General features: G+C 50.4%; 1 protein-coding gene and 1 pseudogene across 3 annotated transcripts in view; one reads left to right on the forward strand and one right to left on the reverse strand.

Moving 5' to 3' along the window:
- Nucleotides 1-262: 262 nt before the first annotated feature.
- The window catches only part of MAB21L3 (mab-21 like 3), a 54,503-nt gene continuing 27,505 nt past the window's right edge, over nt 263-27,260 (reverse strand). The window contains exons 1-7 of one of the 3 annotated variants that reach the window (XM_017345950.3): nt 20,113-20,361; nt 19,091-19,319; nt 8,982-9,122; nt 7,815-8,106; nt 5,238-5,416; nt 4,575-4,769; nt 263-1,573 (exon numbers count right to left, since the gene is read on the reverse strand). In XM_017345950.3, the coding sequence (XP_017201439.1) occupies nt 1,340-1,573; nt 4,575-4,769; nt 5,238-5,416; nt 7,815-8,106; nt 8,982-9,122; nt 19,091-19,138 (1,089 nt within the window). In that variant the 5' untranslated portion in view covers nt 19,139-19,319; nt 20,113-20,361 and the 3' untranslated portion in view covers nt 263-1,339. Of the gene's footprint in view, nt 1,574-4,574; nt 4,770-5,237; nt 5,417-7,814; nt 8,107-8,981; nt 9,123-19,090; nt 19,320-20,037; nt 20,362-27,260 lie in introns of those variants that run through there. The other 2 variants (XM_008264611.4, XM_051856127.2) reach the window with 2 other exon arrangements.
- LOC138850567 (small nuclear ribonucleoprotein G pseudogene) lies at nt 10,047-10,422 on the forward strand (annotated as a pseudogene).

A 27,260-nucleotide genomic window follows, 5' to 3' on the forward strand; every position in this document is an offset into this window, starting at 1 on the left:
TTTTAAAAACGTGCTTAGGGTCTTTTCCTCTTGTTACACCTGCTACCTTCTCACAAGTGATGTTCCCCAAGGGTCCCGAATATGAGAATCAGAACGCAGCTTCTGACGGTTTCACAGGACATGGGTTCTGCAGCCCGTGTTTTCCACAGCTGCGGACTCACTGCGTGTTTGAAAAGATGTTTTCTCAACATCTTAAAGCTACGATCTCCTGTGGGATAGCCCAGGGACCCCACCCTAGGGTTACAGCTCTTTTGAAAAATAATTATTTTCACCTTAAGTATGAATTTTTATTAGAACAAAATCATTGGTTCATGGTTTCAGAAACTTCACTTTGCAACAAACACACACACACACACACAGGTATGTTTTGGGGGAGATGCTCAAAAATCAAACAGGAGCCCGACCCTTGGAGAAACACTAAGGGCCAAAAGAGCTGGGGACTCCCGCTTGGCGCTTGGCGGAGCGGCTGCTCAGCGTGCACCGCTGTGTGGGCCTCGGGCCCTCCTTACGCAGTTACCAGAACATTCTCGAAGAAAGCAGGTCACGTCACCACACCCTCTGCTCCAGGGAGAGGGCCGAAGTCACGCCGTCCATCTCAGATCACAACCCTGCTTCGTCACCCACTGGGCAGGGCCAGGTGGCCTGAGACCTGCAGGCCTGCCTGTGGCTACCCTGCCCTTCCGCTGCGTGCATTTTCACCTGCCGGGATCCTTGCGGGACCCCAGCTCCACGCTTCAGGAGTCACTGTGTGCATCTATTTGTGGCTCACTTCTCGTCCCCACCACCAGGCGGCGTCATCCCCGCCCGGTCAGTGCTCGCTCCGCGCTGTCACCGCAGTGTCCAGGGATCATTTCTTGGTGAGTGAGTGAATGAGGCGCACAACGGATGTACGGAGGGGTGAGTGACACCGAGGTCGCTCCACACGGATCCCAGAACCAAGTCCGCTCCATACACGGGAGGAAGGTTCCATCGCTGCCCCAAAGACAGCGCTGCGGCCGGCAGCCCGCAGCCCGCAGCAGGCCGAGCTGCACTTTGGTCCTTGACTTTCACAAGTCATGGAAATGCCTTCCGTGTTTGCAGCAGACTCGGGGAGGGACAGAAGCGCAGGCCACTGCCACTGCCAGGCGACCCGAGCCTGAGCAAGGGACAAGGAACAGCACGGGCGACCGGTTACCGGTTCAGAATCTGTGGCTCAGGGACGGTGGCTGAGCGCCGTCCCCAAGAGAGGTAGCGAGGGCCGCAGCGCCACCAGCTGGCCGCTGGCCCGGTTCTCTGCCCCGACGCCATCTCCGGGGGCCGGGGGAAGGATGGAGCCCGAGGGCGGCGTGCCAGGGCGGGCTCAGGGCGGGCCGAGTTGGGGGTTCTTGAGGAAGACGGCCAGCTTTTGGGCCACGGCGTCCAGCTCGCTGGCGCTGGCCCCGCGGAGGAGGTTGGTGTTGCGGACGAAGTAGTGCTTCAGGAAGTGCTGGCTCACACACTTGTGCAGCTTCCTCACCAGGCGCAGGAGCGCCGTGCCGAAGCCCTGCCAGTCCTTGGGGTGCGGGTACTTCTCGCAGGTCCAGAAGAGCACCGTCTGCGGGAGGGAGAGGCGCGGTGAGCCGCGGTCACAGCCGCAGAGACAATGGCCCAGGGGCCGGGGAAGGCTCAGGGGACCCGTCCTGAGCTCCAACCTCAGCTGGGCCCTTGGTCCTCCTGGCGTTCCAAGGATGGCCAGGGGTCTTCCCTCTGCAGCACCCCACTCCCAGCCGATGCCAGGGACAGTAGAACCCCTCACCCTGCCGAGCCCCACTGGCTGCACCTGCCCCCTCCCGGCTGAGACTGATCCCTCCCCGGGCTCTCAGGCCCCCACCTCCCAGGAGCTGACTGAGCTCTGCCTCAGTGTCTTTCCACCTGTTCATTCAAAGCTCCCTCGCCTCCCTCCTGCCCTGCACCTCCCTGGAAGTCCAGCCAGCTCCATCGTTTGTCCTCACTTCTCTCCTGCCATTGCCTGCCTCAATCCACTCCCTCGAGGCGCAGGCCAGGCCCCGCCCTTTTCTTCCCCCACATCCACTCTCCAGCTCTACATCCCTTCTACAACCCGACAGGGGTGGGGGGGGGGGTGGGAGGGCAGGGGGAGGCTCTGACTCCTGAATGCGCAGGGGAGGGGCCCAGCACTCACTTCCTCCAGCTGGGACTTGGCCTCTGACCTCCTGGCTTTGTGTCTCTCCGGGATCTGTGTCTCAGCCTGTCCCCAGCGAACTCCCAGTCTTTCCTCACAAACTGGATGGGCCACCAGACTCGCCTCTCCAGCCGGTTGTGCGAGACACAGACCCAGGAGCCACCCTTCTCGTCACCTCCCACCCCAGCCAGGTCCTGCCAGTCCTCCTGCCTGCATTTCTCAAGTCCATGCATCTTCATCTCCAACGTCACCACGCTCTTCCACGACAACACGGAACCTTCCCAGGCCTCCGCAGCAGCTGTCCAGCGAGTCTGCGCCGGTTCTTACCACCAGCCACTCCGTCCCCTCTCCCTGCCCCTCCACAGCCACTATGATCCTGGTGAATCTGAATCTGCGTTCTCTCTGCTCTCAACTACTCCAAAATCTTCCCCCATTTAGTCCTACAGATGGTTTGGCCCATAAGGTTTGGTTCCTCTTGCCAAAGGCACCGAGAACGTCCTAGAGAAAGGGCGGTCTACTCTAGAAACGGATATTCATAGCAGGAAAGAATGGAACCGGATCCCCGGTTCTGACTGTGCAAAATTACCCAAAATAAACCAAAGACGTATACGGAAGACCTGAAACTGCCCGGAGAACACACAGGAGAAGCACTGCAAGACACTGGCACAGGCAGAGATGTTGCCGGTTAGATCCCCACAGCACAGGCAGCAAAAACTCAAAGTGGACAAACGGTTTCATAGCGCATAGAAACTGTACAAGGAAGGAAACCAGCAACGTAGTGAACAGTCAGCTTACAGAACGGGAGCAGATACTTGCCGACCGCACATCTGGCGAGAGATTAATGGTCAGAACTCAACAGCAAAAAAATAAACGATGGGACTCACAGACAGCAAATTATCTAAGTAGATGCTTTTCAAAAGAAGCTGGAGAAATGGTCACTAAGTGTAGGGAAAATGTTCAGCGTCACCACTTGTCAGGGAAATGCAAACCAACAACACAACAACAGAGCAGGCACGTGGCCTGTGGATCAGCCACTGCCAGTTATATTAGAGCGCCAGACTACACTGCCTGTCGCCAGCTCCCAACTCTAGCTTCCTGCTAATGCAGACCCCAGGAGGTAGCAGGGATAGCTCAAGTCACTGGGTCCTGGCCTCCCTTGTGGGAGACCTGCACTGAATTCCCCGTTCCCAGATTCCGCCCCGCCGGCTGCTGCAGAAATCTGGGGAGTAAATCAGTAGATGGGAGTCCTCTCTCTCTCTCTCTCTCTCTCTCTCTCTCTCTCTCTGTGTGTGTGTGTGTGTGTGTGTGTATCTGCTTTGCTGTCTTTGTCTCTCAAGCAGACAAATGAAAAATTGTTTTCATAAACAAGACACAACGTAATATCCTCTTGAACAGCTATTATCAAAAAGACAAAAGATAAATCTTGGCAAGGACGTGGAGAAGGGGGACTCTCAGCCATACTACTCGTGGGAACATAAATTACTGCAGCTGTCACAGAGATCATGTAAAGGCTCCTCAAAACAGCAGAAAACAGCAGGACCACCATACGAACCAGCAATCTCACCGCTGGGAATACATCCAAAGGAAGCGAGGACAGCGTATCAAAGAGCCCCCTGCACGCCCAGGTTCCTCGCAGCACTGTTTACCATAGAGAAGATAAAGAATTAGCCCAGGTGCCCACTGACAGGTGAAAGGGTGGAGAAGACCTGTGTTAGACACTCAGCCATAAAGAGGAATGAAATCCTGGCGTGTGCAGCAATGCGGATGGAACCGGAGGATGCCACGTTCGGTGGAACAAGCCAGACACAGGACAGACACTGCACGTCTTCTCCTGTGAGCAGACGAACAGTGGTCCCCAGGGGCTGGGCAGGGTAGGGGGGCAGGCAGGATAACCAATATCAAGCCCTAGTTAGACAGGAAGAGAAGTTCTAGGGTTCCACGGGCCAGCAGAGTGCCTGTGGATTTACAGCAAGTTATCATTTATTTCCAAATAGCTGGGAGAGTCCAAAGCTCCCCCCGCAGAGGAAAACAAGGAAACACTAATCACCCCGATTTGATCATTACACATTGCATATATGAATCAAATTATACTGTACCCCATAAATACATACAAATGTGTGTCAATGTACAATATCAAGGAACTATCATTGATATACAAAAAAAGAAAGGGGGGGAGGATGTTGGGTCTCAAGAGGTGGGGAGTGGAGGAGAGAAGAGAGGGACAGAAAAGGGAAGGAAGGGACACAGAGGATGTGTTGCCCTGCGCAGGGTGCGGTGGACACACAAATGGCCTAAGGCTGCACATTGCCGAAGTGAATCCCAAGTTGTGGGAGGCATCTAGGGAGACCATGCCCCCTCTCAAATTGATCTCACACACTCGCCATCCGAGTGGCCACAAGGGGGCGCCGCAGCTCACCTGCAGGTGGTGGGCCGTGATGACCGGCCGCCTCCCTGGACACCAGACGTCCTCCTTCAGCTGCCTCAGGACCTGGAAGCACCTCCTGCGGCAGCCCCCGTCCTCGTCCAGCTGCTGCAGCAGCACCTTCTCGGCCTGCAGGAAGCTCAGGTGCCAGTGGTAACTTGAGCAGGCCAGCAGGTCGAACCCAAACGACTGCGGGGGGAAGAGACATGGCAGAGGAGTGAGGCAGCGGCTTGCCCACGCCAAAAGTCATTCCGGGAGCAGGCCTCCAGCCTGGGGAACCCACTACGGGAAAGGCGGTGCCTCCTACAAGGCGACAAGACGACCCGCTTTGAGGAAGACACAAGCCGGCCTGGGTGGGGCCGTTGGCAGGAGAAGGCTCCGCCTGCGTTCTCTGCTGAAGATCACCTACAGCGCACATCAGAATCTCCCCCGGGACGGGCAGAGCACAGGCTGCCCGGCCCTGCACGGAGCCCCATGCAGACTCCGCAGGGCCAGCGCGGGGCCCTGGACCCTGCATTTCTACCAACTTCTCAGGTGCCGCCGCTACTAATGCAGGCCGAACTTCAAGAAGCAGTGACCTGGTGACAGCGCTAATGCTGTGCCCGGGCAGCTGCTGGGGTCTCTGCTCGGGGGAGCTGGGCCCCACCCCACTCCTACCTTGATGCACCCCACTTTCTCCGGGGAGGGCCAGCGCTTCAGACACCGAGGCCACTGGGCTTTCTGGGACCAGGCGGTGGGGATCTCCACCATGGGGGCCAGCTCCAGTTCCACTTGGCAGGCAGACGTTTCCACGGCAACCCAGACTGCAGCGCGGTTGGCCAGCAGGCTGACCTTACCTGCCAGGCGATGAGCACAGGGCCGGTGAGAAGGGACAGCCTCGCCCCGCACAGCGTTCAGAGCAGGGGGCGGGGGGCCGGGGCTCCGACCAGCTTAACCCCATGGTGCGCCCTGTGTGAGCATCCCGGGGACCCTCAGGGTGGGCGGGCTCTCCTCTCCCCACCGCCCGCAGCCTTTTGTATCTTTCTTTTATATCAATTCACTCTTTTCAGAAGGGCAACTGAGAGAGAGAGTTAGGGAATAAGAAGCAGAGGATTCGCTCCTGCGAAATGAATTCTAGCGGTTCGACAGCCTTCTCCCTTCCACCCAGGCGCCCGGCTGTTGGAAATGCAGAGATGGCCAATGCTGTTTTACTTATCTTCACCCATAGTTCTGACACTGTTTGAGGACAGCCTGCGTCCCCTTATTTAGTCACATGCCCTTGGTGGAGCTCGGCTAACCTGTTCTCCTATCCAAGCCCCAGTCTCTTAGATGGCATGGTATTTGCTCCCATCATCCACTAAGCCAGACTAGCCGCAGACGTATTTATCATCATCAGCCCCTGTAATCATGAAACACTTCAAAGCCTGTCAGGGCCATTGTTTAAAGGGCCCAGGGCGCGCCAAAAAGCCCCTCCCTGCCTTGATTTCTAACCAGGCAACAAGAGGGAGAGAAAATGAGTGTATCTGGGAGGTCTTCCACTCCCGGCCCAGAATGTCCTCAGCTCGCATTTCTTCTCTCAAATGATCCAGTCCTTTCGGTTTGTTTGCCTTCACTGCCGATAAACACAAACTGTCTTGAATCTGAGATCTATTATCTTGCTTTCCCTTGCTCGAAGGAGCAAATGAGAGCTCTCTAATTGTGTGAGGCTGTTCGAAAGGAGAACCCGGCTCTCAAGGCAGCTGGGGTGGGATGGAGGGCTTCTATCTGCATCCGATCCAGGACCGGGCTGCTCTCTGGCACCTGCCCATCATCTGCCTAAAGCACCTTGCCAACCTGGCCCGGCTTGAATCTCACATTTGCACTTTCACTGTTGATGATGTCGCAGAGTACTCGAGGAGAGCAAGTGCCAGAGCCAGCCTGCCTGGCCCACACCCTGCCTGGCCCACACCCTGCTTCTGCACTTTGATTTGCTGCCTGGATGTGTGGCCTTTGGCGAGCCACACCATCTCTCTAAGCCTCAGTTTTCTCATCTGCAAATTAGGGAGGAAAAAGAATTCATACTCTAGGGTTGCTATGAGGATTAAATAATCTGTGAAGGCGTCCTCTATATAAAAATTCGTTAAACATGAAGGATTGCCACTAGGGAAATTTCCAGAAACATTCAGCCTAGACAAACACAAGTACAAATGCATCCTTTTCTTTCCACATGAACAGAGGTGTGAACTGCTTGGCAGTCTTATTTGTCCCCTCACTACGGAGCAGGCACCTGTCTCACACTTGGACACGTGTGCAAGCATTCCTCTCTCCTCTTGGGGGCTGCACTGTAGTCCCCTAGGCAGGGGCAGCAAAGTTTACTTCACCAGGTGTCCTTTGTAAGCCACTGAGATTATTTCTAGAGCTGGAATTGCTGAATCGCCAAGTAAACACATTGTAAAGAAAAAAAAATGGACAAACTACCCACGAAAAATGAGGCACCAAGAATTTCGAGGAATAAATGAGAAGATCCGTTTTGCCTCGCCCCGCTCTGAGCCCACTCACGCTTTTCCTCTCTGTCAATCTGTTAGGTATTTTCATGTACGCTCCTGGAAACACACACTGCATGGAGCATTCTTCTGATTTTTATCAGCCATCTATTTTGTGTGTGTGTGATTCTTTTGTTATACTTTCATTATTTCCATTGGTCAGCTCATCTTTTTTCTTCTTGGTTTATGAATGTTCTTTTTTATCCATCAGAACACGAGCCCCTGTTTGCAGTTTGAAGTTTACCTTTCACCTTATATGACAACAAGGATTGTGTGTGTGTGTGTGACGCGCATCTGCTTCACTATACAGCAGTTTAAAATCTGGGGGTTAGCAACCAGAATCGGTCTTTTTGGCTTCTGGATTTTGAGTCTCGGTGCCACTCAGCAGTGTCCAGTGGCAGTCAGATGGAGGGTGCAGATAAAGCTCTGGGGCTTGTGAAAAATGTGCATTATTTAAAAAGTACACTTTGGCTTCGAAGCCACCACCTGGACAGCATGCATAGCTCTGTGCCCGAGCAGTGATCTACTTAAATGCAGCGGGTGTCTGCTAAGTACGAATTCCACTCTTCCCTGTGTCCCAGCAGAAAAGAAAGCAAAAAGAGAGCTCCTTCACATTATGGGGCTTAAACAGATGCAGGAAGCACATGACAACTGTCTCAGGTGACGTCCACATGGCTGAGAGCACGTGGAAAGCGCTACCCATTTGTTCTGTGCTGGTCCCTGATCAGCTCACCTGAGAGGTGACAGGTTCTGATGGCATTCTCCACCAGCTTCCGGAACACCTGCAGGACCTTGGCGGGCACGATGTCCCCCTCAATGTTCACGTCGGCCTCATGCCACTGCCACAGGCTCTTCATAAACTGCTCCACCGCCAGCCACTGCTGCAGGCCCTCCGGGTCCCGCAAGGGGCAGGGGAGCCTGGTGCCCTGCAGGGTGTAGTACCGCCAGCGCTGCTCCCTGGCCTCCCGGTACCCAGCCAGGCCTCTCACCGGGACGGTGACGAGGAAGTGGCTGGGGGCCAAAACCTAGGGTCAGGAGAGAGAGCGGCTGTGAGTTCACAGGCTTAGAGGTCGGCAGCTCACGTACCACTCACAGCTCAGCAATGTGATGAGGCGGACAGAGAGCGAGACATGGATGTTGCAAGAGGATTCGGTCTTTGTTCTACCAGGAACCCACTGTGATGCTGGGGGCAGGGAAATTCACCTGCTGGGACTGCTGGTTTCCTGAGTCACAGGTACAAAAACTGATGAAACAGACTTGGAACTCTGGGTGGGGGGTGGACCACAAGGCTGGCCCCACTATCTTGTTTTTAACACAAGGTTTTTAACAGGCTAGAGTGAGGTCATTTCTCTGAGAATGGCTTTTGCTCACACTTCAGTCTTGCGCAAAGGCAGGTGGTCATGCCCTGCCCCGGTCCCTCCTGCTGGGTGGCATCCTCAGCAGGAGAGGATGGCAAGGCTGCCCTGTGGTGTCTGAAGGACACGTCCACTTCCTTCCCCACCTGCAACCCATACACTGTGGCTTTCAACTACTTTGTCATCAGAGTCCTCAGTTCCCCCACCATGTCCTAATCTAAGTAGATGCTTAATAAAGGAGCGTGTACTTTACTGAGCTTTAGGCATTACAATTCAATGTGCTTGGACTCAGACGCCTTGGTGTGAGTGCTGGTGCTAGTGTGGCCTGATCAAGTCATTTACTTCTCTAAGGCTGGTTTTTAGCAGCTAGGAATGAGGTAGCAGCTATGAAATGAGACTGCAAATGGTTAAGACGAAGAGCACCTGCAGAAACAGGAAGCCTTATTAGATTCTTAGTGGGGTGAGCACCTGTCACATGCCAAGTTGCACCCATCCAGCGTCCTTGCTCTGCTGGTAGGCACTTGGAGACAGTGAGCCTTGCTTACCTTAATGTTCCCATTGTGGGTATCACAGTAAGGCACGGCTTGAAATCTAATGTCTTGGTGGCTGATTTCTGTGGTCAGACGGTGGACAACTTTCTGCACCTCCTCCACAGTCTGGGCAACCTGCTGGCGCCTCAGGTCTACCTGGATGGAAGAGATCAGCAAAGGTGGTTATTTCCTGGGTGGGCCCTGAGACAGTGGCATCAGGAAGTGACAAGACAGGGGCATAGAACTAGGTGGCTGGAGGAGTCTAGGGCACAGATCTTGCTCTCCCAGAACTCCGGGGCAGATGCAGTAGGTCTGACTCCGATTGAGACATCTGTCAGTGCTCAGTGTTCTCTTCTGAGAAGGATGCATTTGTTCAGTATTTATCTAGTTCCCACCACAGGCAGGTGCCAGACCAGGTGCTAGGGAAAACTAGTAATCAAGACAATAGCAAACAAGATAAAGAGACTTGCTCTCTATTGAAAATATACCTGATATTGCACCATACACACACACACACACACACACACACACACACACACAGAGACTCCTTCCTACAAGTTGCATGGGAAACAAGGAGGATAACGGACTAGAGAACAGAAGGACTTCTAGAAAAGGTGCCCAGGGGAGGCTTCCCTTCCCCAGGGAGCTGGTTGAAGGAGGCAAGCAGACAACTTGAGAGGGCAGACTCCCAGGCTTCTCACACAAGGGTCGCAGGCAGGCCACCATGGTTGGAGGCTGACAAAGGAAAAGGCAAGGGATTGGATGTGAACTTGGAAAGCACAGCAGGGGCCAGACCAACACAAAGGGACTGGTGAACCGTGGTGGGACCACAGGATGGCCTACCACGCCTCTCACCAGGCTGCTGAGCGGCCAACAGTCTCACGTGGGTACACACCTAGCAGATAGCTCCCCACCGCTGCTGTCCATGAATGACGGCTCCCTTCGCCTCTCACCCCCTCCTATTGCCGCTGCAATAGGCACACACTGATGATTCTTCGACTCTACACGGTGAGTCACTGAGAACTGGGGAGTTCCCATAGAAAACTGAACAGCAGAATCTCAGCGCTTGGAGCAGACACCATGAGCAAAGCTCACCCTCCCGAGTTGAAAAGTTTATGGACAAGAAGTTGTCATTGAAATTAAATGGTGGCCGACATGTCCAGGGAATCCTACGGGGATTTGATCCCTTTATGAACCTCGTGATAGATGAATGTGTGGAGATGGCAAATAGTGGACAACAGAACAATATTGGAATGGTGGTAATACGAGGAAATAGTATCATCATGTTAGAAGCCTTGAAACGAGTATGACTGTTCAACAAAGAAACCCGTGTTCCCTCTCCAAAGGACCTGTTTTACTATGATGTAAAAGTTGGGTCATGTACATTTTCATATTAAATTTTTTGTTAAATAAACTTTTGTGAGTCAAAAATCAAAAAAAAGAAAAAAAAAGAAAACTGAATAGCAATAAGATACTTGAAGTTCAGGGAAGTCGATGTTTGTGAGAAACACAAGGAAGTGTTTTGTAAACTCTAGGAGGGACAGAGCAATCCAAGGGAAAGAAGGCATGGGGGAATCCGCAAACTTCTGAACTGGAAGATGCTCTTTGCTACAGTGCTCATCCATGGAGTTTCTTTTTTTTTTTTTTTTAAGATTTATTTATTTATTTGAAAGAGTTTTACACAGAGAGAGGAGAGGCAGAGAGAGACAGAGAGGTCTTCCATCTGCTGATTCACTCCACAATTGGCAACAACGGCCGGAGCTGCACTGACCCGAAGCCAGGAGCCAGGAGCTTCCTCCAGGTCTCCCACACAGGTGCAGGAGCCCAAGAACCTGGACCATCTTTCACTGCTTTCCAAGGCCATAGCAGAGAGCTGGATGGGAAGTGGAGAAGCTGCGACTTGAACTGGCACCCATATGGGATGCTGGCACTGCAGGCAGTGGCTTTACTTGCTACACCATAGCACCGGCCCCATCATCCATAGATTTGCATGAGCCTTCTGAGTTGGGAATGATGGCTATGTCTACATATTCTAGAGCAGGTCTGAGATGCCCAGAAACTGATCAAGACAGTCATTCAAAAAAGCCCAAGTCCTAGAGAATTCTTATGTGTTTTCCTAATCTAAGTCAACAACTAGTGAGTCATCAGGGCCCACAGGCCTCCTACTCAGCAATGAACCAACTTTGTGTGTACATGTGTGCATGGACTGCAAAAGTGAGTGTGGATCTACTCGCACATGTGTTGTATGTCACACACAGGGTCATTTCACAAAGAAACATTCATGGAGCGCCTGCTGTATACATGCTTGCCACTAATCCCACAATGAATGAGACAATGCAGCCGCCCACTGACAGCGGGGGTTGGGGTGATGGGGGAGACAGACACAGGTGTGGGCAGGCATCCTGGGGCTGGTTTGGGTGCCACTGAGTGCAGCAGAGATGGCTGAGCCAGCCAGCAGGCTGAGGCTTGTTTTATATGTGCAACCCCACACAGAGGACTATCTTTGAAAATCAAGCCAACACTTCACAGATACCTAACACTGCAATGAGTAATTAAAAAACAAACAAACCTAAGGTGAGGCCCCTGGTCCTAAAGAGCTCATAGCCTCTTAGAAAATATGTGACATACATAAAATTGTCTTCAACATCCAGGTGTCTCACCTGACTTGAACATGGGGACCAAGTCTATTCTAGCTGCCGACGTCTTCTTTCTGCTGCCAGCAGCCACCCACCCCCTGCACGCCGGTGATGTCATCCCACTGCATTCATCATGGGCGCAGGGGTCAAAAGTGCCCTCCTTGGACACCTTTAACCTCTGGAGAGGCTGCATCCTCCAGCCTGTGCACAGAGGGGAAGGGTATTTGCTGTGCCAAAAATAAAGGAAGGGCCTCTTCCAGGCTTATGATTATGGGTCCTCCCCAGTGTAGGACTCCCTTTATATGCTGTGATTCAGTGCCACTTGCCCAATTTTTGTTGAACATCTGTTTCATGCTGAGATCTGAGCAGGCATGTTGTCAAGAGCTTTACAGATGGATGGACAAGCAAGACAAATAAAGTAGAAATTGAACTCCTTGCAGTCCCGTGCTAGCTAGAGATCTGCACAGGATGTTATGGGGGAACACAGAAAAGCATTAGGTTGGAGACTGAGGGGCCTTAGTGGAGGCAGCATAGATTAGAGTTGCATCTTGAAAAGTTGGTAGGAGTTAGCTTGGAAGACAAAGGAACGAGCATGGTCCTGGAAAGAGAAAACAGCAGGTATCAAGGCATGACGGGCGCAGGAGAGCTTTAGTGTTCCAGTAATGCTGCTTGAGCAGAGACGGCCTTGGAGGAGGGCAGTGCGCTGGGGGAACAGACAGCAAGAGGGCTTGAGAATTCAGGGAGATGCATTTCAAGAATGCTCAACAACTGTGTCTACTTTGGCAACTGGAATAGGATTGGTACGGTGGCGAACAGAGGGTGCTGGGTGGTGGGTCCAGAGCAAACGGGACACACGCAGGTGAAGACAGAGACGAGCAACCCCTCCAAGAAGCTTGGCTATGGAAGCAAACACAACAAAATCAAGCAACGGCAGCACCAACAAGCTTTTCCAGGGACGCGTGGACTTGAACACTGTTAAATGCTAAGAGAAGAGAGTCCCCGGAGAAGGAAGACTCAGCAAAGGGAAGACCACTGAGTCAGAGTTTCCCAGACTGAACCAGTCATGCAAATCCAGAGCCCTGGGTGAAGAGCTCACGCAGGCGTGTCAGAAGGAAGGAAAGAGATAAAGTGCAGATGCAGGTAAGTGGGCGGGGAATGGTGGGAATCTGAGTGATTTCCTGTCTGGTGCGGGATGTGCTGCCTGGGGTAGGACATGGGGCCAGGGGCTGAGCACAAGGTGGAGAGCTGGAAGGGAGGCGACAGCCTGTTCAAACAGCTTCCTAAGGGATGTAGGACTGCTTAGGCATAGGTGTAAAACTGGACAGGCAGTACCAAGACTCAGCTGTGGGTGGGCATTTGAGTTGTGGGTAGCTAAGGGCTCAGCCATGAGATGTTCTCCAGCACCTCTCGGTCCTCCAGAGGTAACAGGGGAGGTACTAGGGCTGGAGTTTGCTAGGCAAGAACAGGAGAGGACTAAAAGAGCAAGGGGAGTTTCAGTAGTGGGCTGTATTTTCCAGCCTGCATAGCGAATGCTTTGGCCAGCTTGGCAGATTAGGGAACATGGAGCCAGTTCCAGGATGGCAAATATGATCAGGTACAGTGGGAAGATGCAACATAAGATACTTACAAGTAATACAAGATGATCCACTTAGAGCAGTACAGTTAGAGTGGTCCGAAAAAAGTACTCTCTAATGGCTAGCTTCTCAGAATGTGTTCAAGATCAAGGCTAACTCCCCAGATCTTCCAAGTCCACTGGTGTGACCCCACAGAACTTCAGTGCCAGTAACACAGTGATGACTGTGTACAGCACATGTGTTTCCTGAGCTAACCGAGAGCCATCCTTTACACTGGCACACCCTGAAATCATTCCTAACAGACAAAAGCTCAAGAGAAGGGGCCAGAGGGGAGGACACCAACACCCACGGTAAGCAGCCTGTTGGAAAGTTCGTCGCTGCACTTGTCTTCACGTGGTGCCGGCATTCGAGCTGGGGTTTTCTTAGTGGCAAGGACAAGATCACACACATCCTGGGAGGCACCTATAATTTTCCATCATTACGTAAAGTCATTGGCTCATCTTTATGACCTGTTTTGACTTCCAAAGGTGAAAGTCAGGATAAGGGAATGCATTTTTGGGGACCTAGAGCCACACATTCTGGATTTGATTTTCTTCTTCCATCTCTTCTGCTGACATTTAGACTCGAGATGGTGGAATGGGAAGAGAGCTCTGAAGCTGGTGTGTGTGGTGTCACCTCACAGAGGCCTAGAGCAGCGAGGTGGCCCTGCTAACATCGCAGCAGCAGTTAGAAGTAAAACTGAAAGGAATGCCCAGGTTGTCCAACTTCCCTCACCATCACACTGTGCCACACCACCAGGTCCAGAGGCACCACAAGCGATAGCACCTCTGTCCTCATCCTGAGCATACAAAAGCCCCTGCTGTGGAGTCAAGGCTTGCGAAGTCATGAGTTCAGAGGCATGGACTGTTCTGGATACACAAAGGGGGCCAGACAACAGGGGATGGACAGTGAGGACAGGCCTGGGCCAGAGCTCTGGGGAGAGCCGCTCTGTCTTGGATAAACCTGTGCCCATGGTGCCCAAGCCGAGGGAGTGGGGTGGGGCCTCCTGGTGGTGAGGTGAGCCACAGCCCCCTTCCTCCCCACATCTCTCGCTCTGAGCTCCACAGGGTCACGGTGCTACGCAGCAGCCCCAGAAGCAGTTTATGCCAGGGGTTTCCAGGCTCTGTCCCACGTACCTCTTGTTACATAACCTCACACTGCGAACCCAATTCGGCACCCGCTCTATCTTCCCGCGCTCCCGCCTGACCACAAGCCTGCAGAGACAGAGCAAGAGGATTCCTTGGCAGGGTGGGGAACAGCAGGGCGCAGGGCCCGGGGCAGCTGTACAGAGTTCTACAGGTGTACACTGATCCGGGTAAAAGGAGGAGGACTGAGCAGCAGCAGAGCCCCGGCACAAGCGCAGCCCAGCCTCCCAAGGAGGCAAGCCAAGTCCCAGTCGCAGTCTGAGAGGGAGCCTTGTCACCAATTTATGTCACGGCAAATCTTTGAAACAAATGTAAAGGGGCAAATGCAATAATCCAAGAAAACTGAATCAAAGCACATTAGGGGCAAACTTGAACCTCGGGTGTCCAAGTTTCACTCTCTTCTGAAGGTCGGTGAACAAAGGTACATTCTGCCCTTTCAAAGACTGCATTTGTAGATCCATCAGCGCAGAAGCTGATGTGTTAGATGTTGTTAGATGGCCTGGTTCACCTCTTCCACTGCAGTGACCTCAGCGAGGTTCTGTTCTGGTGCCACCCATCTGGCCTGGGCACTTCCCTGGGCCACCTTTCCCTCTCTCTCCCCAGCCTCAGAGTCTGGCCTATGCTATACACCAAGTCCCGAGCTGCTATTAGTAGCTCAAGTTTCTGCATCATTTACTGTTTCAAATACAAATGATTGGGGCCAGCACTGTCGCTTAGTAGGCTAGGCTTCTGCCTGTGGCACTGGCATCCCATATGGCCGCTGGTTCTAGTCCCGGCTGCTCCTCTTCCCATCCAGCTCTCCTCTATGGCCTGGGGAAGCAGCAAAAGATAGTCCAAGTGCTTGGGGCCCTGTACCTACATGGGAAACCCAGAAGAAGCTCCTGGTTCCTGGCTTCAGATTGGCCCAGCCCGGGCTGCTGTGGCTATTTAGAGAGTGAACCAGCGGATGGAAGACCTTTGTCTCTCCCTCTCTCTGTTTATAACTCTACCTCTCAAATGCATAAATTTTAAAAATCATTAACAAATATAAATGGGAATTCAAGGTTGTTTCCTATAATAACATCCCTCTGACTCACTGGCTTTACGCCATGCTTCCTTGAAAGAGCTGGGGAGGTAGTGCGCAGTAGCATGTCGGGAATGCCACTCAGGGGCCACAGGCAAGTGCTCTGTGAAAACTCCTCCATGGTGAGTACACAGGGAAACAAGGCTGAGAACTTCCTTCCAGAAACAGGCAGTCAGCCCTTTAACTGCCTTAAATCCAATAACTGGTTGTAAGGGAAAAAGTCATCATTTCTGTCTACCAGGGGCTGACGACTTAAAGGAATGGAGTATTTAAATTCAGGAATACTTATAGAGAAGACGGTGAGTCTTCCACCATCATGTCCCTACCTTTCCACACTAAGTCTTCTATGAGCCAAATGCTTGGGCCACCCAGTGTCTCAGAGGCTACACCTGCTGCAGTCTCACAGCGGAGCCAAGGGTGCTAAGTCCTTCCTGTGTGTGGGCCACTTTGTAAGGGAAGGCTTATTGGAGTCTCCCACTAATCCTCTGTGGTGGCTGTCTTGATTATCCCCAGGTAAGAGATGGAGAAACAGCCTGTGGAAGTGTAGGTAATTTGTCCAGGGTCCCAGAGTTAGTAAGTCATAGAACAGGGCTCCATACCCAGGCAGTGGATTCCAAAGCCCAATTCATAACTACTGAACTATTCTGCCTTCTCCCAACAACAACAACAACAAAAGGTGCTTGAGAATGACACCCACCTCAAAGGCTGGAACGGGGTTGGTTCCCTTCACCCACCCCTTTCCTTACTTCTGCACTTGATAAACCCTCTGCATCCACCCAGGCTTTGTCCCCACAGCTCTTCCTGCACTGCGCTGACAGCCCTGCTGCTGTCCTCGCTGTCTGCACACGGAGCTTCCTCCTTCTCCCTCTGGAGGGATGAGCGGAATCTGCAGGTAGGATACAGGTCTTTGAGACAAGCTGAGACTCTGATTTAGCAGGCTGTATGTCTCCGGCCTTGGCCTACCCTCATGCTATAGCACAGGGACTTGCCCAAAGCAGGTGCTCAGTGCATGGCTGCAGAGGTGCCAATGGCTTGGGAGAGGAAACACAGCCTCTGGGGTAAAAGGAGAGCAGGTGGAGCCCTCAGCACCTTCACCAACCACCTTTGCGACTTTGGACCAGTGATGTCGACTCCACAAGCTGGTGATTGGTTGGATTAAATAAGAACTATATGTGCCGCAATCAGTCAGCATCTTCTACACTGCTCTTGCCTTATCTTCAATGAACCCTGGAGATACTTCTGACCATGTGTGTGAGATACCCTGGGGATAACACTGTTTTATCCTCCAGAAACTTGGAAACAAAGTAATGTTTAAGTCGCCAACTAAGGTAATTCTGGGAAAGGTATCACAGGTCAATATCTAACTAATTGCCAAGTAAGCAGCATCTGTGCTAATGATAATGGGCGTTTCGTTGGAGGACAAAAATTTTGTGCCAGTGTTGGGGGAAATAGTTCTTTTTTTTTTTTTTTAAAGGTTTATTTATTTATTTGAAGGGCAAGGTTACAAAAAGTAAGGGAGAGAGAGAGAGAGAGATTTTCTGTCTGCTGGTTCACTCCCTAAATGGCCACAATGACCAGTGCAAGGTCAGGCTAAAGCCAGGAGCTTCTTCCAGGTCTCTCACATGAGTGGCAGGGGCCCAAGTACCTGGGCCATCTTTGCTGCTTCTCCTAGGTGCATTAGCAGGATGCTGGAACGGAAGTGGAGCAGCCAGGACTCGAACCAGCACCCATATGGGATGCCAGCACTACAGGTGGTACCCACTATGCCATAGTGCCAGCCCCTGGGAGAATCTTTCTTGAGTAATTGAATTCTAAGCTGAATTTGTAGGGTGAATATTGAGCCCAAAATAAAGTGGAAAGGAGGAACTGAGACCTAGGAACTACTTAGCGCACAGTTTCTATCAGGAGAAACAGGGGACACAAGTGGGGTGGGGGTGGGGGTCTGGGAGGGGCTGAGGAGCAGGAGTCAGGCCAGAAGTGGGAGCCCCCTGAGGCCTGGCAGCTCACTCACTCAGCTCCAGCCTGGGGTCCCCAGGCAAGAAATTGGGGCCTACAGTTACCAGATGTCCTGATTTATTTTTTTTCTTTTTTTTCTTTTTTATTTTTTTGACAGGCAGAGTGGACAGTGAGAGAGAGAGACAGAGAGAAAGGTCTTCCTTTGCCGTTGGTTCACCCTCCAATGGCCGCCGCGGCCGGCGCACCGCGCTGATCCGACGGCAGGAGCCAGGAGCCAGGTGCTTTTCCTGGTCTCCCATGGGGTGCAGGGCCCAAGCACCTGGGCCATCCTCCACTGCACTCCCTGGCCACAGCAGAGGGCTGGCCTGGAAGAGGGGCAACCGGGACAGAACCCGGCGCTCCGACCAGGACTAGAACCCGGTGTGCCGGCGCTGCTAGGCGGAGGATTAGCCTAGTGAGCCGCGGCGCCGGCCCCTGATTTATTTTTTTTAACAGCAAGGATGAAATCTGGATTTCTATGCAAAATCTCATATTCTAAAAGTTTGTCCAAAAAATTGAAAAATTTAAAATAGATTCTGTGATGCCAGCTTTGTGGCATAGCAGGTAAAGCCTGCAACACCAACATCCCATATGGGCACCAGTTTGAGACCCGGCTGCTCCATTTCCTATCCAGCTCCCTATTAATGGCCTGGGAAAGCAGCAGAGGATGGCTCAAGTGGTTGGGCCCTTGCATCCATGTGGGAGACCCTATTCCTGGCTTTGGCTTGGCCTAGCCCTGTCCATTATGGCCACCAGGGGAGTGAACCAGCAGATGGAAGATCTCTCTCTCTCTTTCAAGTAAATAAATAAATCTTAAACAAAACAAAAACAAAATCACGTGCACAGATTGAACTCAATCTGAGGAGCACTATTTAGAATTTCTGCTATTGGAAATGCAGTGGAAGCAGAGGGCAGGGAAGAGCCATAGACGTTACTTGCATACCAGGCCGAAATATTTGGACTTTTTTCATACAGAAAATACAGGACCCATGAAAGGATGCCAGCCAACACCCTTTCCATCCCGATACCCCCACCCAAAAGGAGGAATCACGGAAACCACTCTGTGTGCTGCGACTGTCACCATAACAGGCTTCCCTTCATTCTCTCTGTCAATGGTTTTGCCTAAGAGACAGCGGGTGTGCTTTACTTATCACTGTGGTTGGCTTCAACTCTAAGTCTTAAATTAGATAGTACTGAATGTCCCTTTCAACTCTGACGTCCTAAGAGCCTCTGACTCTGTATGGAAGAATTAAGCTGGCTCTTAACTGACACATACTAAAAAATGTCCTGAGATCTGAACACCGAGCAGTTTCCTCACCGTCGCGTCTTAATTTCACTTGCTCATCCTCGGTGACCCCACTGAAACCCGGTGGTCACTCCCACGTAATGAGAAGGAAAGCTGAGGCTCAGGCAGGCTGCGTGACTCGTTCATGGTCACACGAGGGCCACTGGCAGAGCCGGAGCCCCAGCCCAGGTTGCAGACCCAGCACGCCTCTGACCCCCAGAACTCAAAGACAGGCATAGGTCAAGTCCCTCCACGCTGTCCCGGGGGATGAGATTCCATTTCTGAGGGGCTTCTTAGGTGCGTCTGGAAGCTGCCCGAGATCCCTCTGGATCTAGGTTAGACGGGCGTGTAGTGCAGAGGGTGAGGGGAGCCCACGTCCGTCCTTACCTTACTCAGCAGGCCGTCTTCTAAGTTTCCCACGGGCAGCGATTTCATGGCTTCCTGGTGAATCTGGAGTAGGGTGGCAACTTCTTGGTTTTTTTTCCTCAGTGGATGGCAACACCTGTGGGCAGCTTTCCCAGTGATGTCAGTCTCTGGGTGCTAAATTTCTTTGTATACACAGACTAGAGACTGGTGCTCTGAACTCTCCACTCAAGTTCTAATTTCCAGCTATCATCTTTTGGGAACGAAAAAAAAAAAGAAAAAAGAATGTAAAAGAGAGAGCTGATGAATTTTTGAACTCTCCACTCAAGTTCTAATTTCCAGCTATCATCTTTTGGGAACGAAAAAAAGAAAAAAGAAAAAAGAATGTAAAAGAGAGAGCTGATGAATTTGAGTCCAGCCTAATTTTATCCTGGGTAGTTCTATGGCCTGATACTTGGCCCAGAGGGCAATTTTCCAAGCTGTATTTCCCACCCCAAGTTTAAAGGTTTCACTGAAGACAGAAAAGCCCTGTAGTTGGCTTCTCCCTTTGGTTATATGCTCTTGTCCTGACACTAATTGCACCCTGGAGCTTATACCTCAGTGTCTGTATCCTGTTGACAGTAAATATCCCTTGCCCTCCAATCCACAAAATCCCACAGATTGATTTACCTTCTGTACCGTACACAAATAGGGATCTGCCAAACAGCTGGCCTGGCACCCCCATTATGCCTACAAACAAGTGATCAGGTCTTGTCAAGCAGATTAGGGCAAAACAGTCAGCCTTTGAAAAACATACACACACAGGCACATGAGCGCGTGCATACACACACACACACGCATGCACGCGCGCAGAGAAGCGTGAGTATGCACAGACACAGACACACACACGCACACAGAAGCATGCGTACACACACACACACACACACACACACACACACGAGCAACAGTAAGGCAGGGCTCCTTTTGCTCACCTGCCGAGCCTTAAATGTAATTCCCCTCTTCCCACTTGAAAGCTGCCATTAAAAATAAAGTCAGTGTAAACAGACCCCTTGAGAGTCGAGGAGCCACTCATGTTTTGCCGGTAAAATTCATGTTGGAAAACAGCTCAGGCAGTAAATTCCCGGTCTGGCTGGCTGGGGCTAGTTGTACTACAGAAAAAAAAAAAAAATCACAATGGCCTGATCTCCCCGAAGCTGGTAAACATCCCAGAGCCTGCTCGCAGCTGAGCTAAGGGAATCTCAGCGCCTCTGCCATCCCGGCTCCCTCGTGAGCCAACAAGGCAAGAGGCTCTCCAAACCCACCTCTGAGTGCCGCCTCCAGTGACTCAGCACCTGTCGGGCGCCTTGGGGGGGGGGGGGCCTGCTCCACTCCACTTCTGGCTGCCTCAGCATTTGCATATCTTCCCAGGTTAGATCACCTCGGGGCTCCCAGCTGCTCGTGCCCCACCCACCTCATTAGCTCCAGCTTTCAGTCAGCTTCTACAGAGACCTTCCAGAAATCTGTCATCTGGAGTGAATATTATAAACCATTCCCCATGGCCCTCTAATGGTCTCCCTTAAAACTGCCATGACTTTCCATTACGTAACCATAATCTCCTTTTTATATCAAATGCTCCCAAATAGCCCAGCATCTTCTTCCCCTTTAGAGTCTCTTACCATTGGACAATCGTGCCACACTATCAGTTTTTCACGGATGAAACAAGAGCCTAACCTTCTGAACTTCGAATTCACAGCACTGAAGCCCCCGGTTTTTTCCCCCTGTGCTTTTGTTTTTTATCCTCACGTCTGCTTTCACTGTAATCATTAACCTGGGAGTCCCCTTCTTTGGGCGGGGCTTTCCTAATGCTCCATGGTTACCGCAGACCCCCGTCATCAGATGTGCAAACTTTCATCATTTTGGCAGCTTCGCCTGCTGTATCTCGCTTGCTCCAGTACTGCGACTGCTCAGAATGTCACAACTGGAATCTCCTGTTGCCCTAAGACCCAGAGACAGCTGCCCCACCTTAGCAGAAAAAACAAACAGGGCCACCTGAGGAGCCTGGGAGAAGAAAGGGGCAGCAGGTGCTCTGGGCGGCTAGCTTCAGCCTGATCGCCCCAGGATGCCAGCTCCAGGTAGCAGGGGTATTGTATGACACAGCTTACCTCTGCACTCCAAGGTAGAGTGCCTTATGGGCAAAGCTTCCAAAATACAGGGTGGTCCTGCAAATACAGGCCCTCAGACAGACTGGTGGAGACCGATTTCCTAGCAGATAAGAGATCTCTGGCTAACAGTGGATTAGCAGGAGTTCAGGCCATAGCATGTCCAGGGCAGTATGCCAGAACACTAGAGGTTCAAAGTTGGCCCAGATTCCGCCTCTTCCTCAGGCGATAAACTCCCTCATGTCCCATGATGCACACCAAACGCAAGTAAGACAGTGCGGACCAGTTTGGGCTGTATTTCTGCTGTGGAGACCCGGAACATATTTTTTAAAGGTCTCGACCCGAAAGCTGTCAACATGAGAAGTCCTGGGACGATCGGAACGCCCTCGCTCCGCAGAAGTGTCTGCCACAGATTTTCTCCGTGATGGAGAACTTCAAGGGGACCCAAATGTCTCAAATGTGCGGATGTCTTGGAGTCCACCAGGGTGAGACTCCAGTTTACTCTTTCACAGACTGCCTGTAATTCTGGGCTGACTCAAAGCTGATGCCTCAAAGATCTGACTGAGATAATCATCAGGTGACACCCACAGCGCTGACCCATCAGAGGAGGGACTCTGTTAGGGAAGCCTCAGGGCCTAGCATGTAACTGACCCTCAAGAAATAGTGGAGGGTCGGCGCTGTGGCACAGTAGGCTAAGCCTTCTCCTGTGGCACCGGCATCCCACATGGGTGCATGTTTGAGTCCCAGCTATGCCTCTTCAGATTCAGCTCTCTGCTTACTGCCTGCGAAAGCAGTGGAAGATGGCCCAAGTGTTTGGGCCCCTGTACCAGCATGGGAGAACTGGAAGAAGCTCCTGGCTCTTGGCCCAGCTTCAGCTGCTGCAGCCATTTGGGGCATGAACAAGCAGATGGGGGCCCTCTCTCTCAGTCTCCTACTCTGACTCTCACTCTGTCTCTCAAATAAATGGATAAAATCTTAAAAAAATATTGGATGTTCATTGGATTGCATTAAACATGAAACAGTCATTCTAATGAAACATTTTAAGATACATAAAATCACTTTATAAATTTAAATAATACACCTGTGGCTACTTCACTTATATAAGAGCCTTTTATAAAAGAATTAGCATAGTACTTGGCACATGGAAGGACCTTTATAGATATTTGTCTTTGGGCCAGTGCTGTGGTGTAGTGGGTTAAGCTGCTGTCTGCAGTGCCAGCATCCCATATGGGCGCCAGTTTGAGTCCTGGCTCCCAGTTAATGCACCTGGGAAAGCAGTGGAAGATGGCCCAAGTTAATGGGCCCCTGCGCCTGCATGGAAGACCGGGAGAAAGCGCCTGGCTCCTGGCTTCTACTGCTTTCCCAGGCCACAGCAGAGAGCTGGACTGGAAGACGAGCAGCCGGGACTAGAACCAACGCCTATATGGGATGCCAATGCCGCAGGTGGAGGATTAACCATGGCACTGACCCCAAATCAAATTTTTTGTGACTACAGCAAAATACCTGAGACAACAAATTTTTTTTAATATTTACTTCAAATGAAAGGCATAACAACAGAGAGAGAAGAGACAGATATCTTCCATCCTCTGGTTCACTCCCCAGATGGCCACAACATCCTGGGCCAGGCACCCTGGGACTCCATCTGGGTCTCCCACCAAGGGCCTACCCACTTGGATCACTCTCACTGCTTTCCCAGGTGCATTAGCAGGGAACTGGATGGGAACTGGAGCAGCCATGATTCAAACTGGAGCTCTGATGCTAGTGTCTCAGATGGTGGTGGCTTCCCTCGCTGTACCACAAGGCCATCCCCAAGGCAAAACCAGATTTATAAAGAGAAAAGGTTTATTTGGCTCACAGTGTTGCAGGTTCAAGGCCAAGGTCAGGCAGTCCCATTGGTTTGGCATCAAGTGAGGGGAGCAGATAGCAACAGCAGAGCACGTGTGGAGGAAGAATTATCTTGCAAAGCAGGAAGCACAGAGAGACAGATTGTACCAAACCCAGGCTTCTCTAACAAGCTTCTCACAGGAATTACCTTCTGAAGGTATACCCCTAATGACGTAGGGACTCCAGCAGGCTCCATCTCCCAACACCATAATGGGATTAAGTTTTCACGGGAGTAATGCTATCAACCTATGACTCTGGGGTATAAATTCCTGCATACATGTGGGGACCAAATCATATTCAAACCATAGCAGCCCTTTTCTCATTCCACAACTGAATCCCATCCTATCTACAGGCATAAGATAAAGTGAGAAAAGTAAATGTGTACACAATTAACAAAAGTGGACAGGGAATAGAGAAATGTCCCTTGGAGAAGCAGATTTCAACTCAGAAAGACCAAAGCAACAACAGGATAAGATAGCTTTGCACCTGAAGGAAGCCACTATTTGCAGCCAAAACTGCCAGGAATGCGGAAAATCTGCCCAGTGATCAAAACATGTCATGTGGAGCTTGAAGGCCAAGGACCCATCTCTCTTTGTAAAAGTCCTGCTTCCAGCTGATCCATAAAAACTACACCATTTCTTAGCCACATTTATTATCTCAATATAGCCACAAAGAGGGGGTAGTCTGCTAACATTAGTCTGCAGAAAGAAAACAAAACTTAACACCAATGGTTCTGCCACTTGTATGGCCTGAGATCAATGAAAAAGAATGAGAAACAACTAGTTCTGTCAGCCCCAGCTTCCCGTGCAGCAAAGATGAACTGTTTTGGTGACATTTGGTATAAACGAGCAGTGTGGGCTAGGACAGGTCAGACTGCCCCTGCGTCCATCTGTCATGTGTCCATCCGTCCATTATTCTGCACACTACAAAGCTATTCTGGCTCCTCCCCGTGCTCTCGCTGGAAGGTGACCCAGAACTTGTTTTTACAGAGACCGAGTGTCAATGTAATAAAACCCCTGCTATGGCTTGGATGCCACATCATTTTCAAATCCAACAGTGAAAGGTGCTTCCGTCTTCCAATCTTCATTCCTGGTTAAAAACAAAAGGTTGTATTTCCATCTGAAACCTCTCCTTCAGTCTGGGCCAGCTCCCTCACTGTGCCCTGAGCCACGTGAGGCTGGCACTTTATAAAGCTGGCACCACCAGAACAAAGCCGAGAGTGACAAGGGCATTCAAGGAAGCAGGCTCTTGGCTTCATTATTTCTTATGACCTGAAGCTACCCAGTAAGTTTACCGAACAGCTTACCTTGGTTCCTGAGGTGTTTGAGAGGAGGGGACAGGAATTGCTTGTTGCCAATTCTTGGGCAACACAGGAACTGCTTTCCCTCCCTGCCATGCACTGCTGAGGGCACAGAGCAAAATTTGCCTGTGTTTTAGCTAAAGGAGACCCAGACTGAAGATAGAGACACAGAGGCCCATGGAATGAAATAGAAGGCCCAGTAACAGACTCACACAGATATACACATTTGGTCTTTGCCAGAGTATAAACACAGCTCAGTGAAGATATTCTTTTCAACAGATGCTGGTGGAACATTGGTCATCTACCACCATGCACAGAGAAAGATGCAACCTTTGATATAAGCTCACACCTTACATAAAGATGAACTCAAAATGGTGTGTAGGTATAAAGGAAACACATAAAATTATGAAGGTCATAGAGAGAAATATAGGGTAAATCCTTATGACTGGGGATACTGAGAAATGACATCAAACAGATGATCTAAAAAAGAAAAAATGTTGTTAAATTAGACTTCATCCAAAAAAAAAAAAAAAGTGTGCTCTTAATCTGGAGCATGGCTACATATGACTTCAAAACACATTCCAAAGCTACAGTAACCAAAACAGCATGGTACACAAACCCAGATACATAGCACAATGGAAAAGAATAGAGATTCCAGAAGTAAATCCACTTACTTACAGCTAACTGATTTTCAACAAGGGCAGCAAGGACATACACTTGAGTAAGGAAAGTTTCTTCAATAAAGGGCACCTGAAAAACCCTGGATACTCATACACTAGACCTCTGTCTCTTATCATACACAAAAATTAAGTCAAAATGGTTCAAAGACTTAAATGTAAAACACTACCTATGAAACTACTAGAAGAAAGCATAGAGGAAATGCTTTAGAACAGTGTGTTGAGCATAGGTTGCTTGGAAATGACTTCAGAAGCAAAAGTTCACAAATGCACAGCGGAGGAAAACACAACAAAATGAAGAGACAAGCTGCAGAATGGAAGAAAATATTTATCAAGTATTCATACAGCAAAGGATTAATTTTCAGGCTATACAAGGAAGTCAAACAACAGCAAAAAAGAAAAAAGAAACCCACAAATAATCTGATTTCAAAATGGGCAAATGATCAGACAGACATTTCTCAAAAGAGGATATACATTTACCAACAGCATTTATGTGGAAAACACCATCACTAGTCATCAGGGAAATGCAAATCAAAACCACAAGGAGATATCATCTGACCCCGGTTAGAATGACTATGGTCAAAAAGACAAAAAAAAAAAAAAAAAAAAACCACACACACAAATCCTGGTGAGGGTACAGAGAAAGGGAACTTCTCATACACTGTGGGACACAGTGTAAATTAGCAGTCTTTCTGGAAAACAGTATGGATGCAGGTTCCTCCAAAAAACAGAAATAGAACTGCCATACGATCCAGCAATCCCACTACTGAATATAGATCCTAAGTAATTGCAATCAGCATGTCAAAGGGGCATCTGCACTTCACATTGATCGAAGCACTATTCACAATATCCAAGATATGGAATCAGCCTAGTAGTTCACTGATGGATGAATGGATAAAGAAAGTTGTGATTATAGACACACAATGGAATATTCAGCCATTTACAAGAAATGAAATTCTGTCTTTGCAACAGCATGGATGAAACTGTACAGCATTATGTTAAGTAAAGTAAGTCAAGCATGTTCTCACTTATATGCAGAAGCTAAAAAACTTGGTCTTAAAAAAGCAGAGAATGGAATAGTGATTACCGGAACCTGGGAAGTGGGGGTGAGAAGCAGCCGCAGAGAGAGGATGGTTAATGGTTGCAGGGTGCAGTTGGATGTGAGGAATAACTCCTAATGTTTTATGGCACAGTAGGATGGCTATGGTTGATAACGGTGAATTGGATATTTCAGAATAAGTAGAGAAGATCATGAACATTCCCAACACAAAGACATGATGGATGTCTGAAGCGATAGATACATACACCTGATCTGTCATTATCCACTGAATGCCATATTGTACCTCATAAACAAGTATAATTACTAATGTGTCCATTAAAGATAAAAGTAGATTTTCAAAAATTTTGTTCTTCCAAAGATACTATAGCGAGAATAAAGAAACAAAATAGAGACTATGAGACTATATTTAAAAACTATGTTTCTAACAAAGAGTGTGTATCTGGACTATCTAAAAAGTCTCAAACTCAAAATAAGGAAACAAATAATATAACTTTAAAATGGGTAAAGGACTTGGATAGACACTTTATCAAAGAGGATGGAAAGGTGACAAGTAAGCAAATAAAGAGATGGGCAACATCATTAACTGTGGGGAGTAACTCGGACTGGACTGAGTTACTGGAATTAAGACTTATTCTATGCATCTGCTCTCCCACAATATGGCGCTGGGAGAGGAGAAAACAGCTTCTACGCAGCTGCCTCTTGCCAACTTGAGTGATGACCTCCAGGAGCTGATCCTGCTCCTGATTGGAGGAGAGCAGGGTACTCGGCGTGTGGGCAGCCGAGTTAGGATTGGCGGAGGAGGACTATAAAGGAGGAGAGAGACGGCATGCACGAGGAACATCTAAGGGGAACATCTGAGGGAACACCTGTGCAGCCCCCGAGAGAGCCGGCCGGCGGTGTGCCGCTCCCCTGCGGAAGTGGGGAATGTGGCCAGGGGGAACCGCCCTTCCACGGAGGTGGAAGGGATAGTAGCCAACCCGGGAAGAACCAGCAGCAAACCCGGGGAGGGCAGAGCAGACGAAAGAACAGCGCAGGGTCCTGTGTCGTTCCTCCACGAAAACAGGGAGCGACATAATGGTGCCGTGACTTGGATATGAAGCCTAGGCAGGGCTTAGTGTCGTTCCTCCACGAAGAG

The sequence above is a fragment of the Oryctolagus cuniculus genome, chromosome 7 (genome assembly GCF_964237555.1).
Source record: "Oryctolagus cuniculus chromosome 7, mOryCun1.1, whole genome shotgun sequence".
Lineage (NCBI taxonomy): Eukaryota > Metazoa > Chordata > Mammalia > Lagomorpha > Leporidae > Oryctolagus > Oryctolagus cuniculus.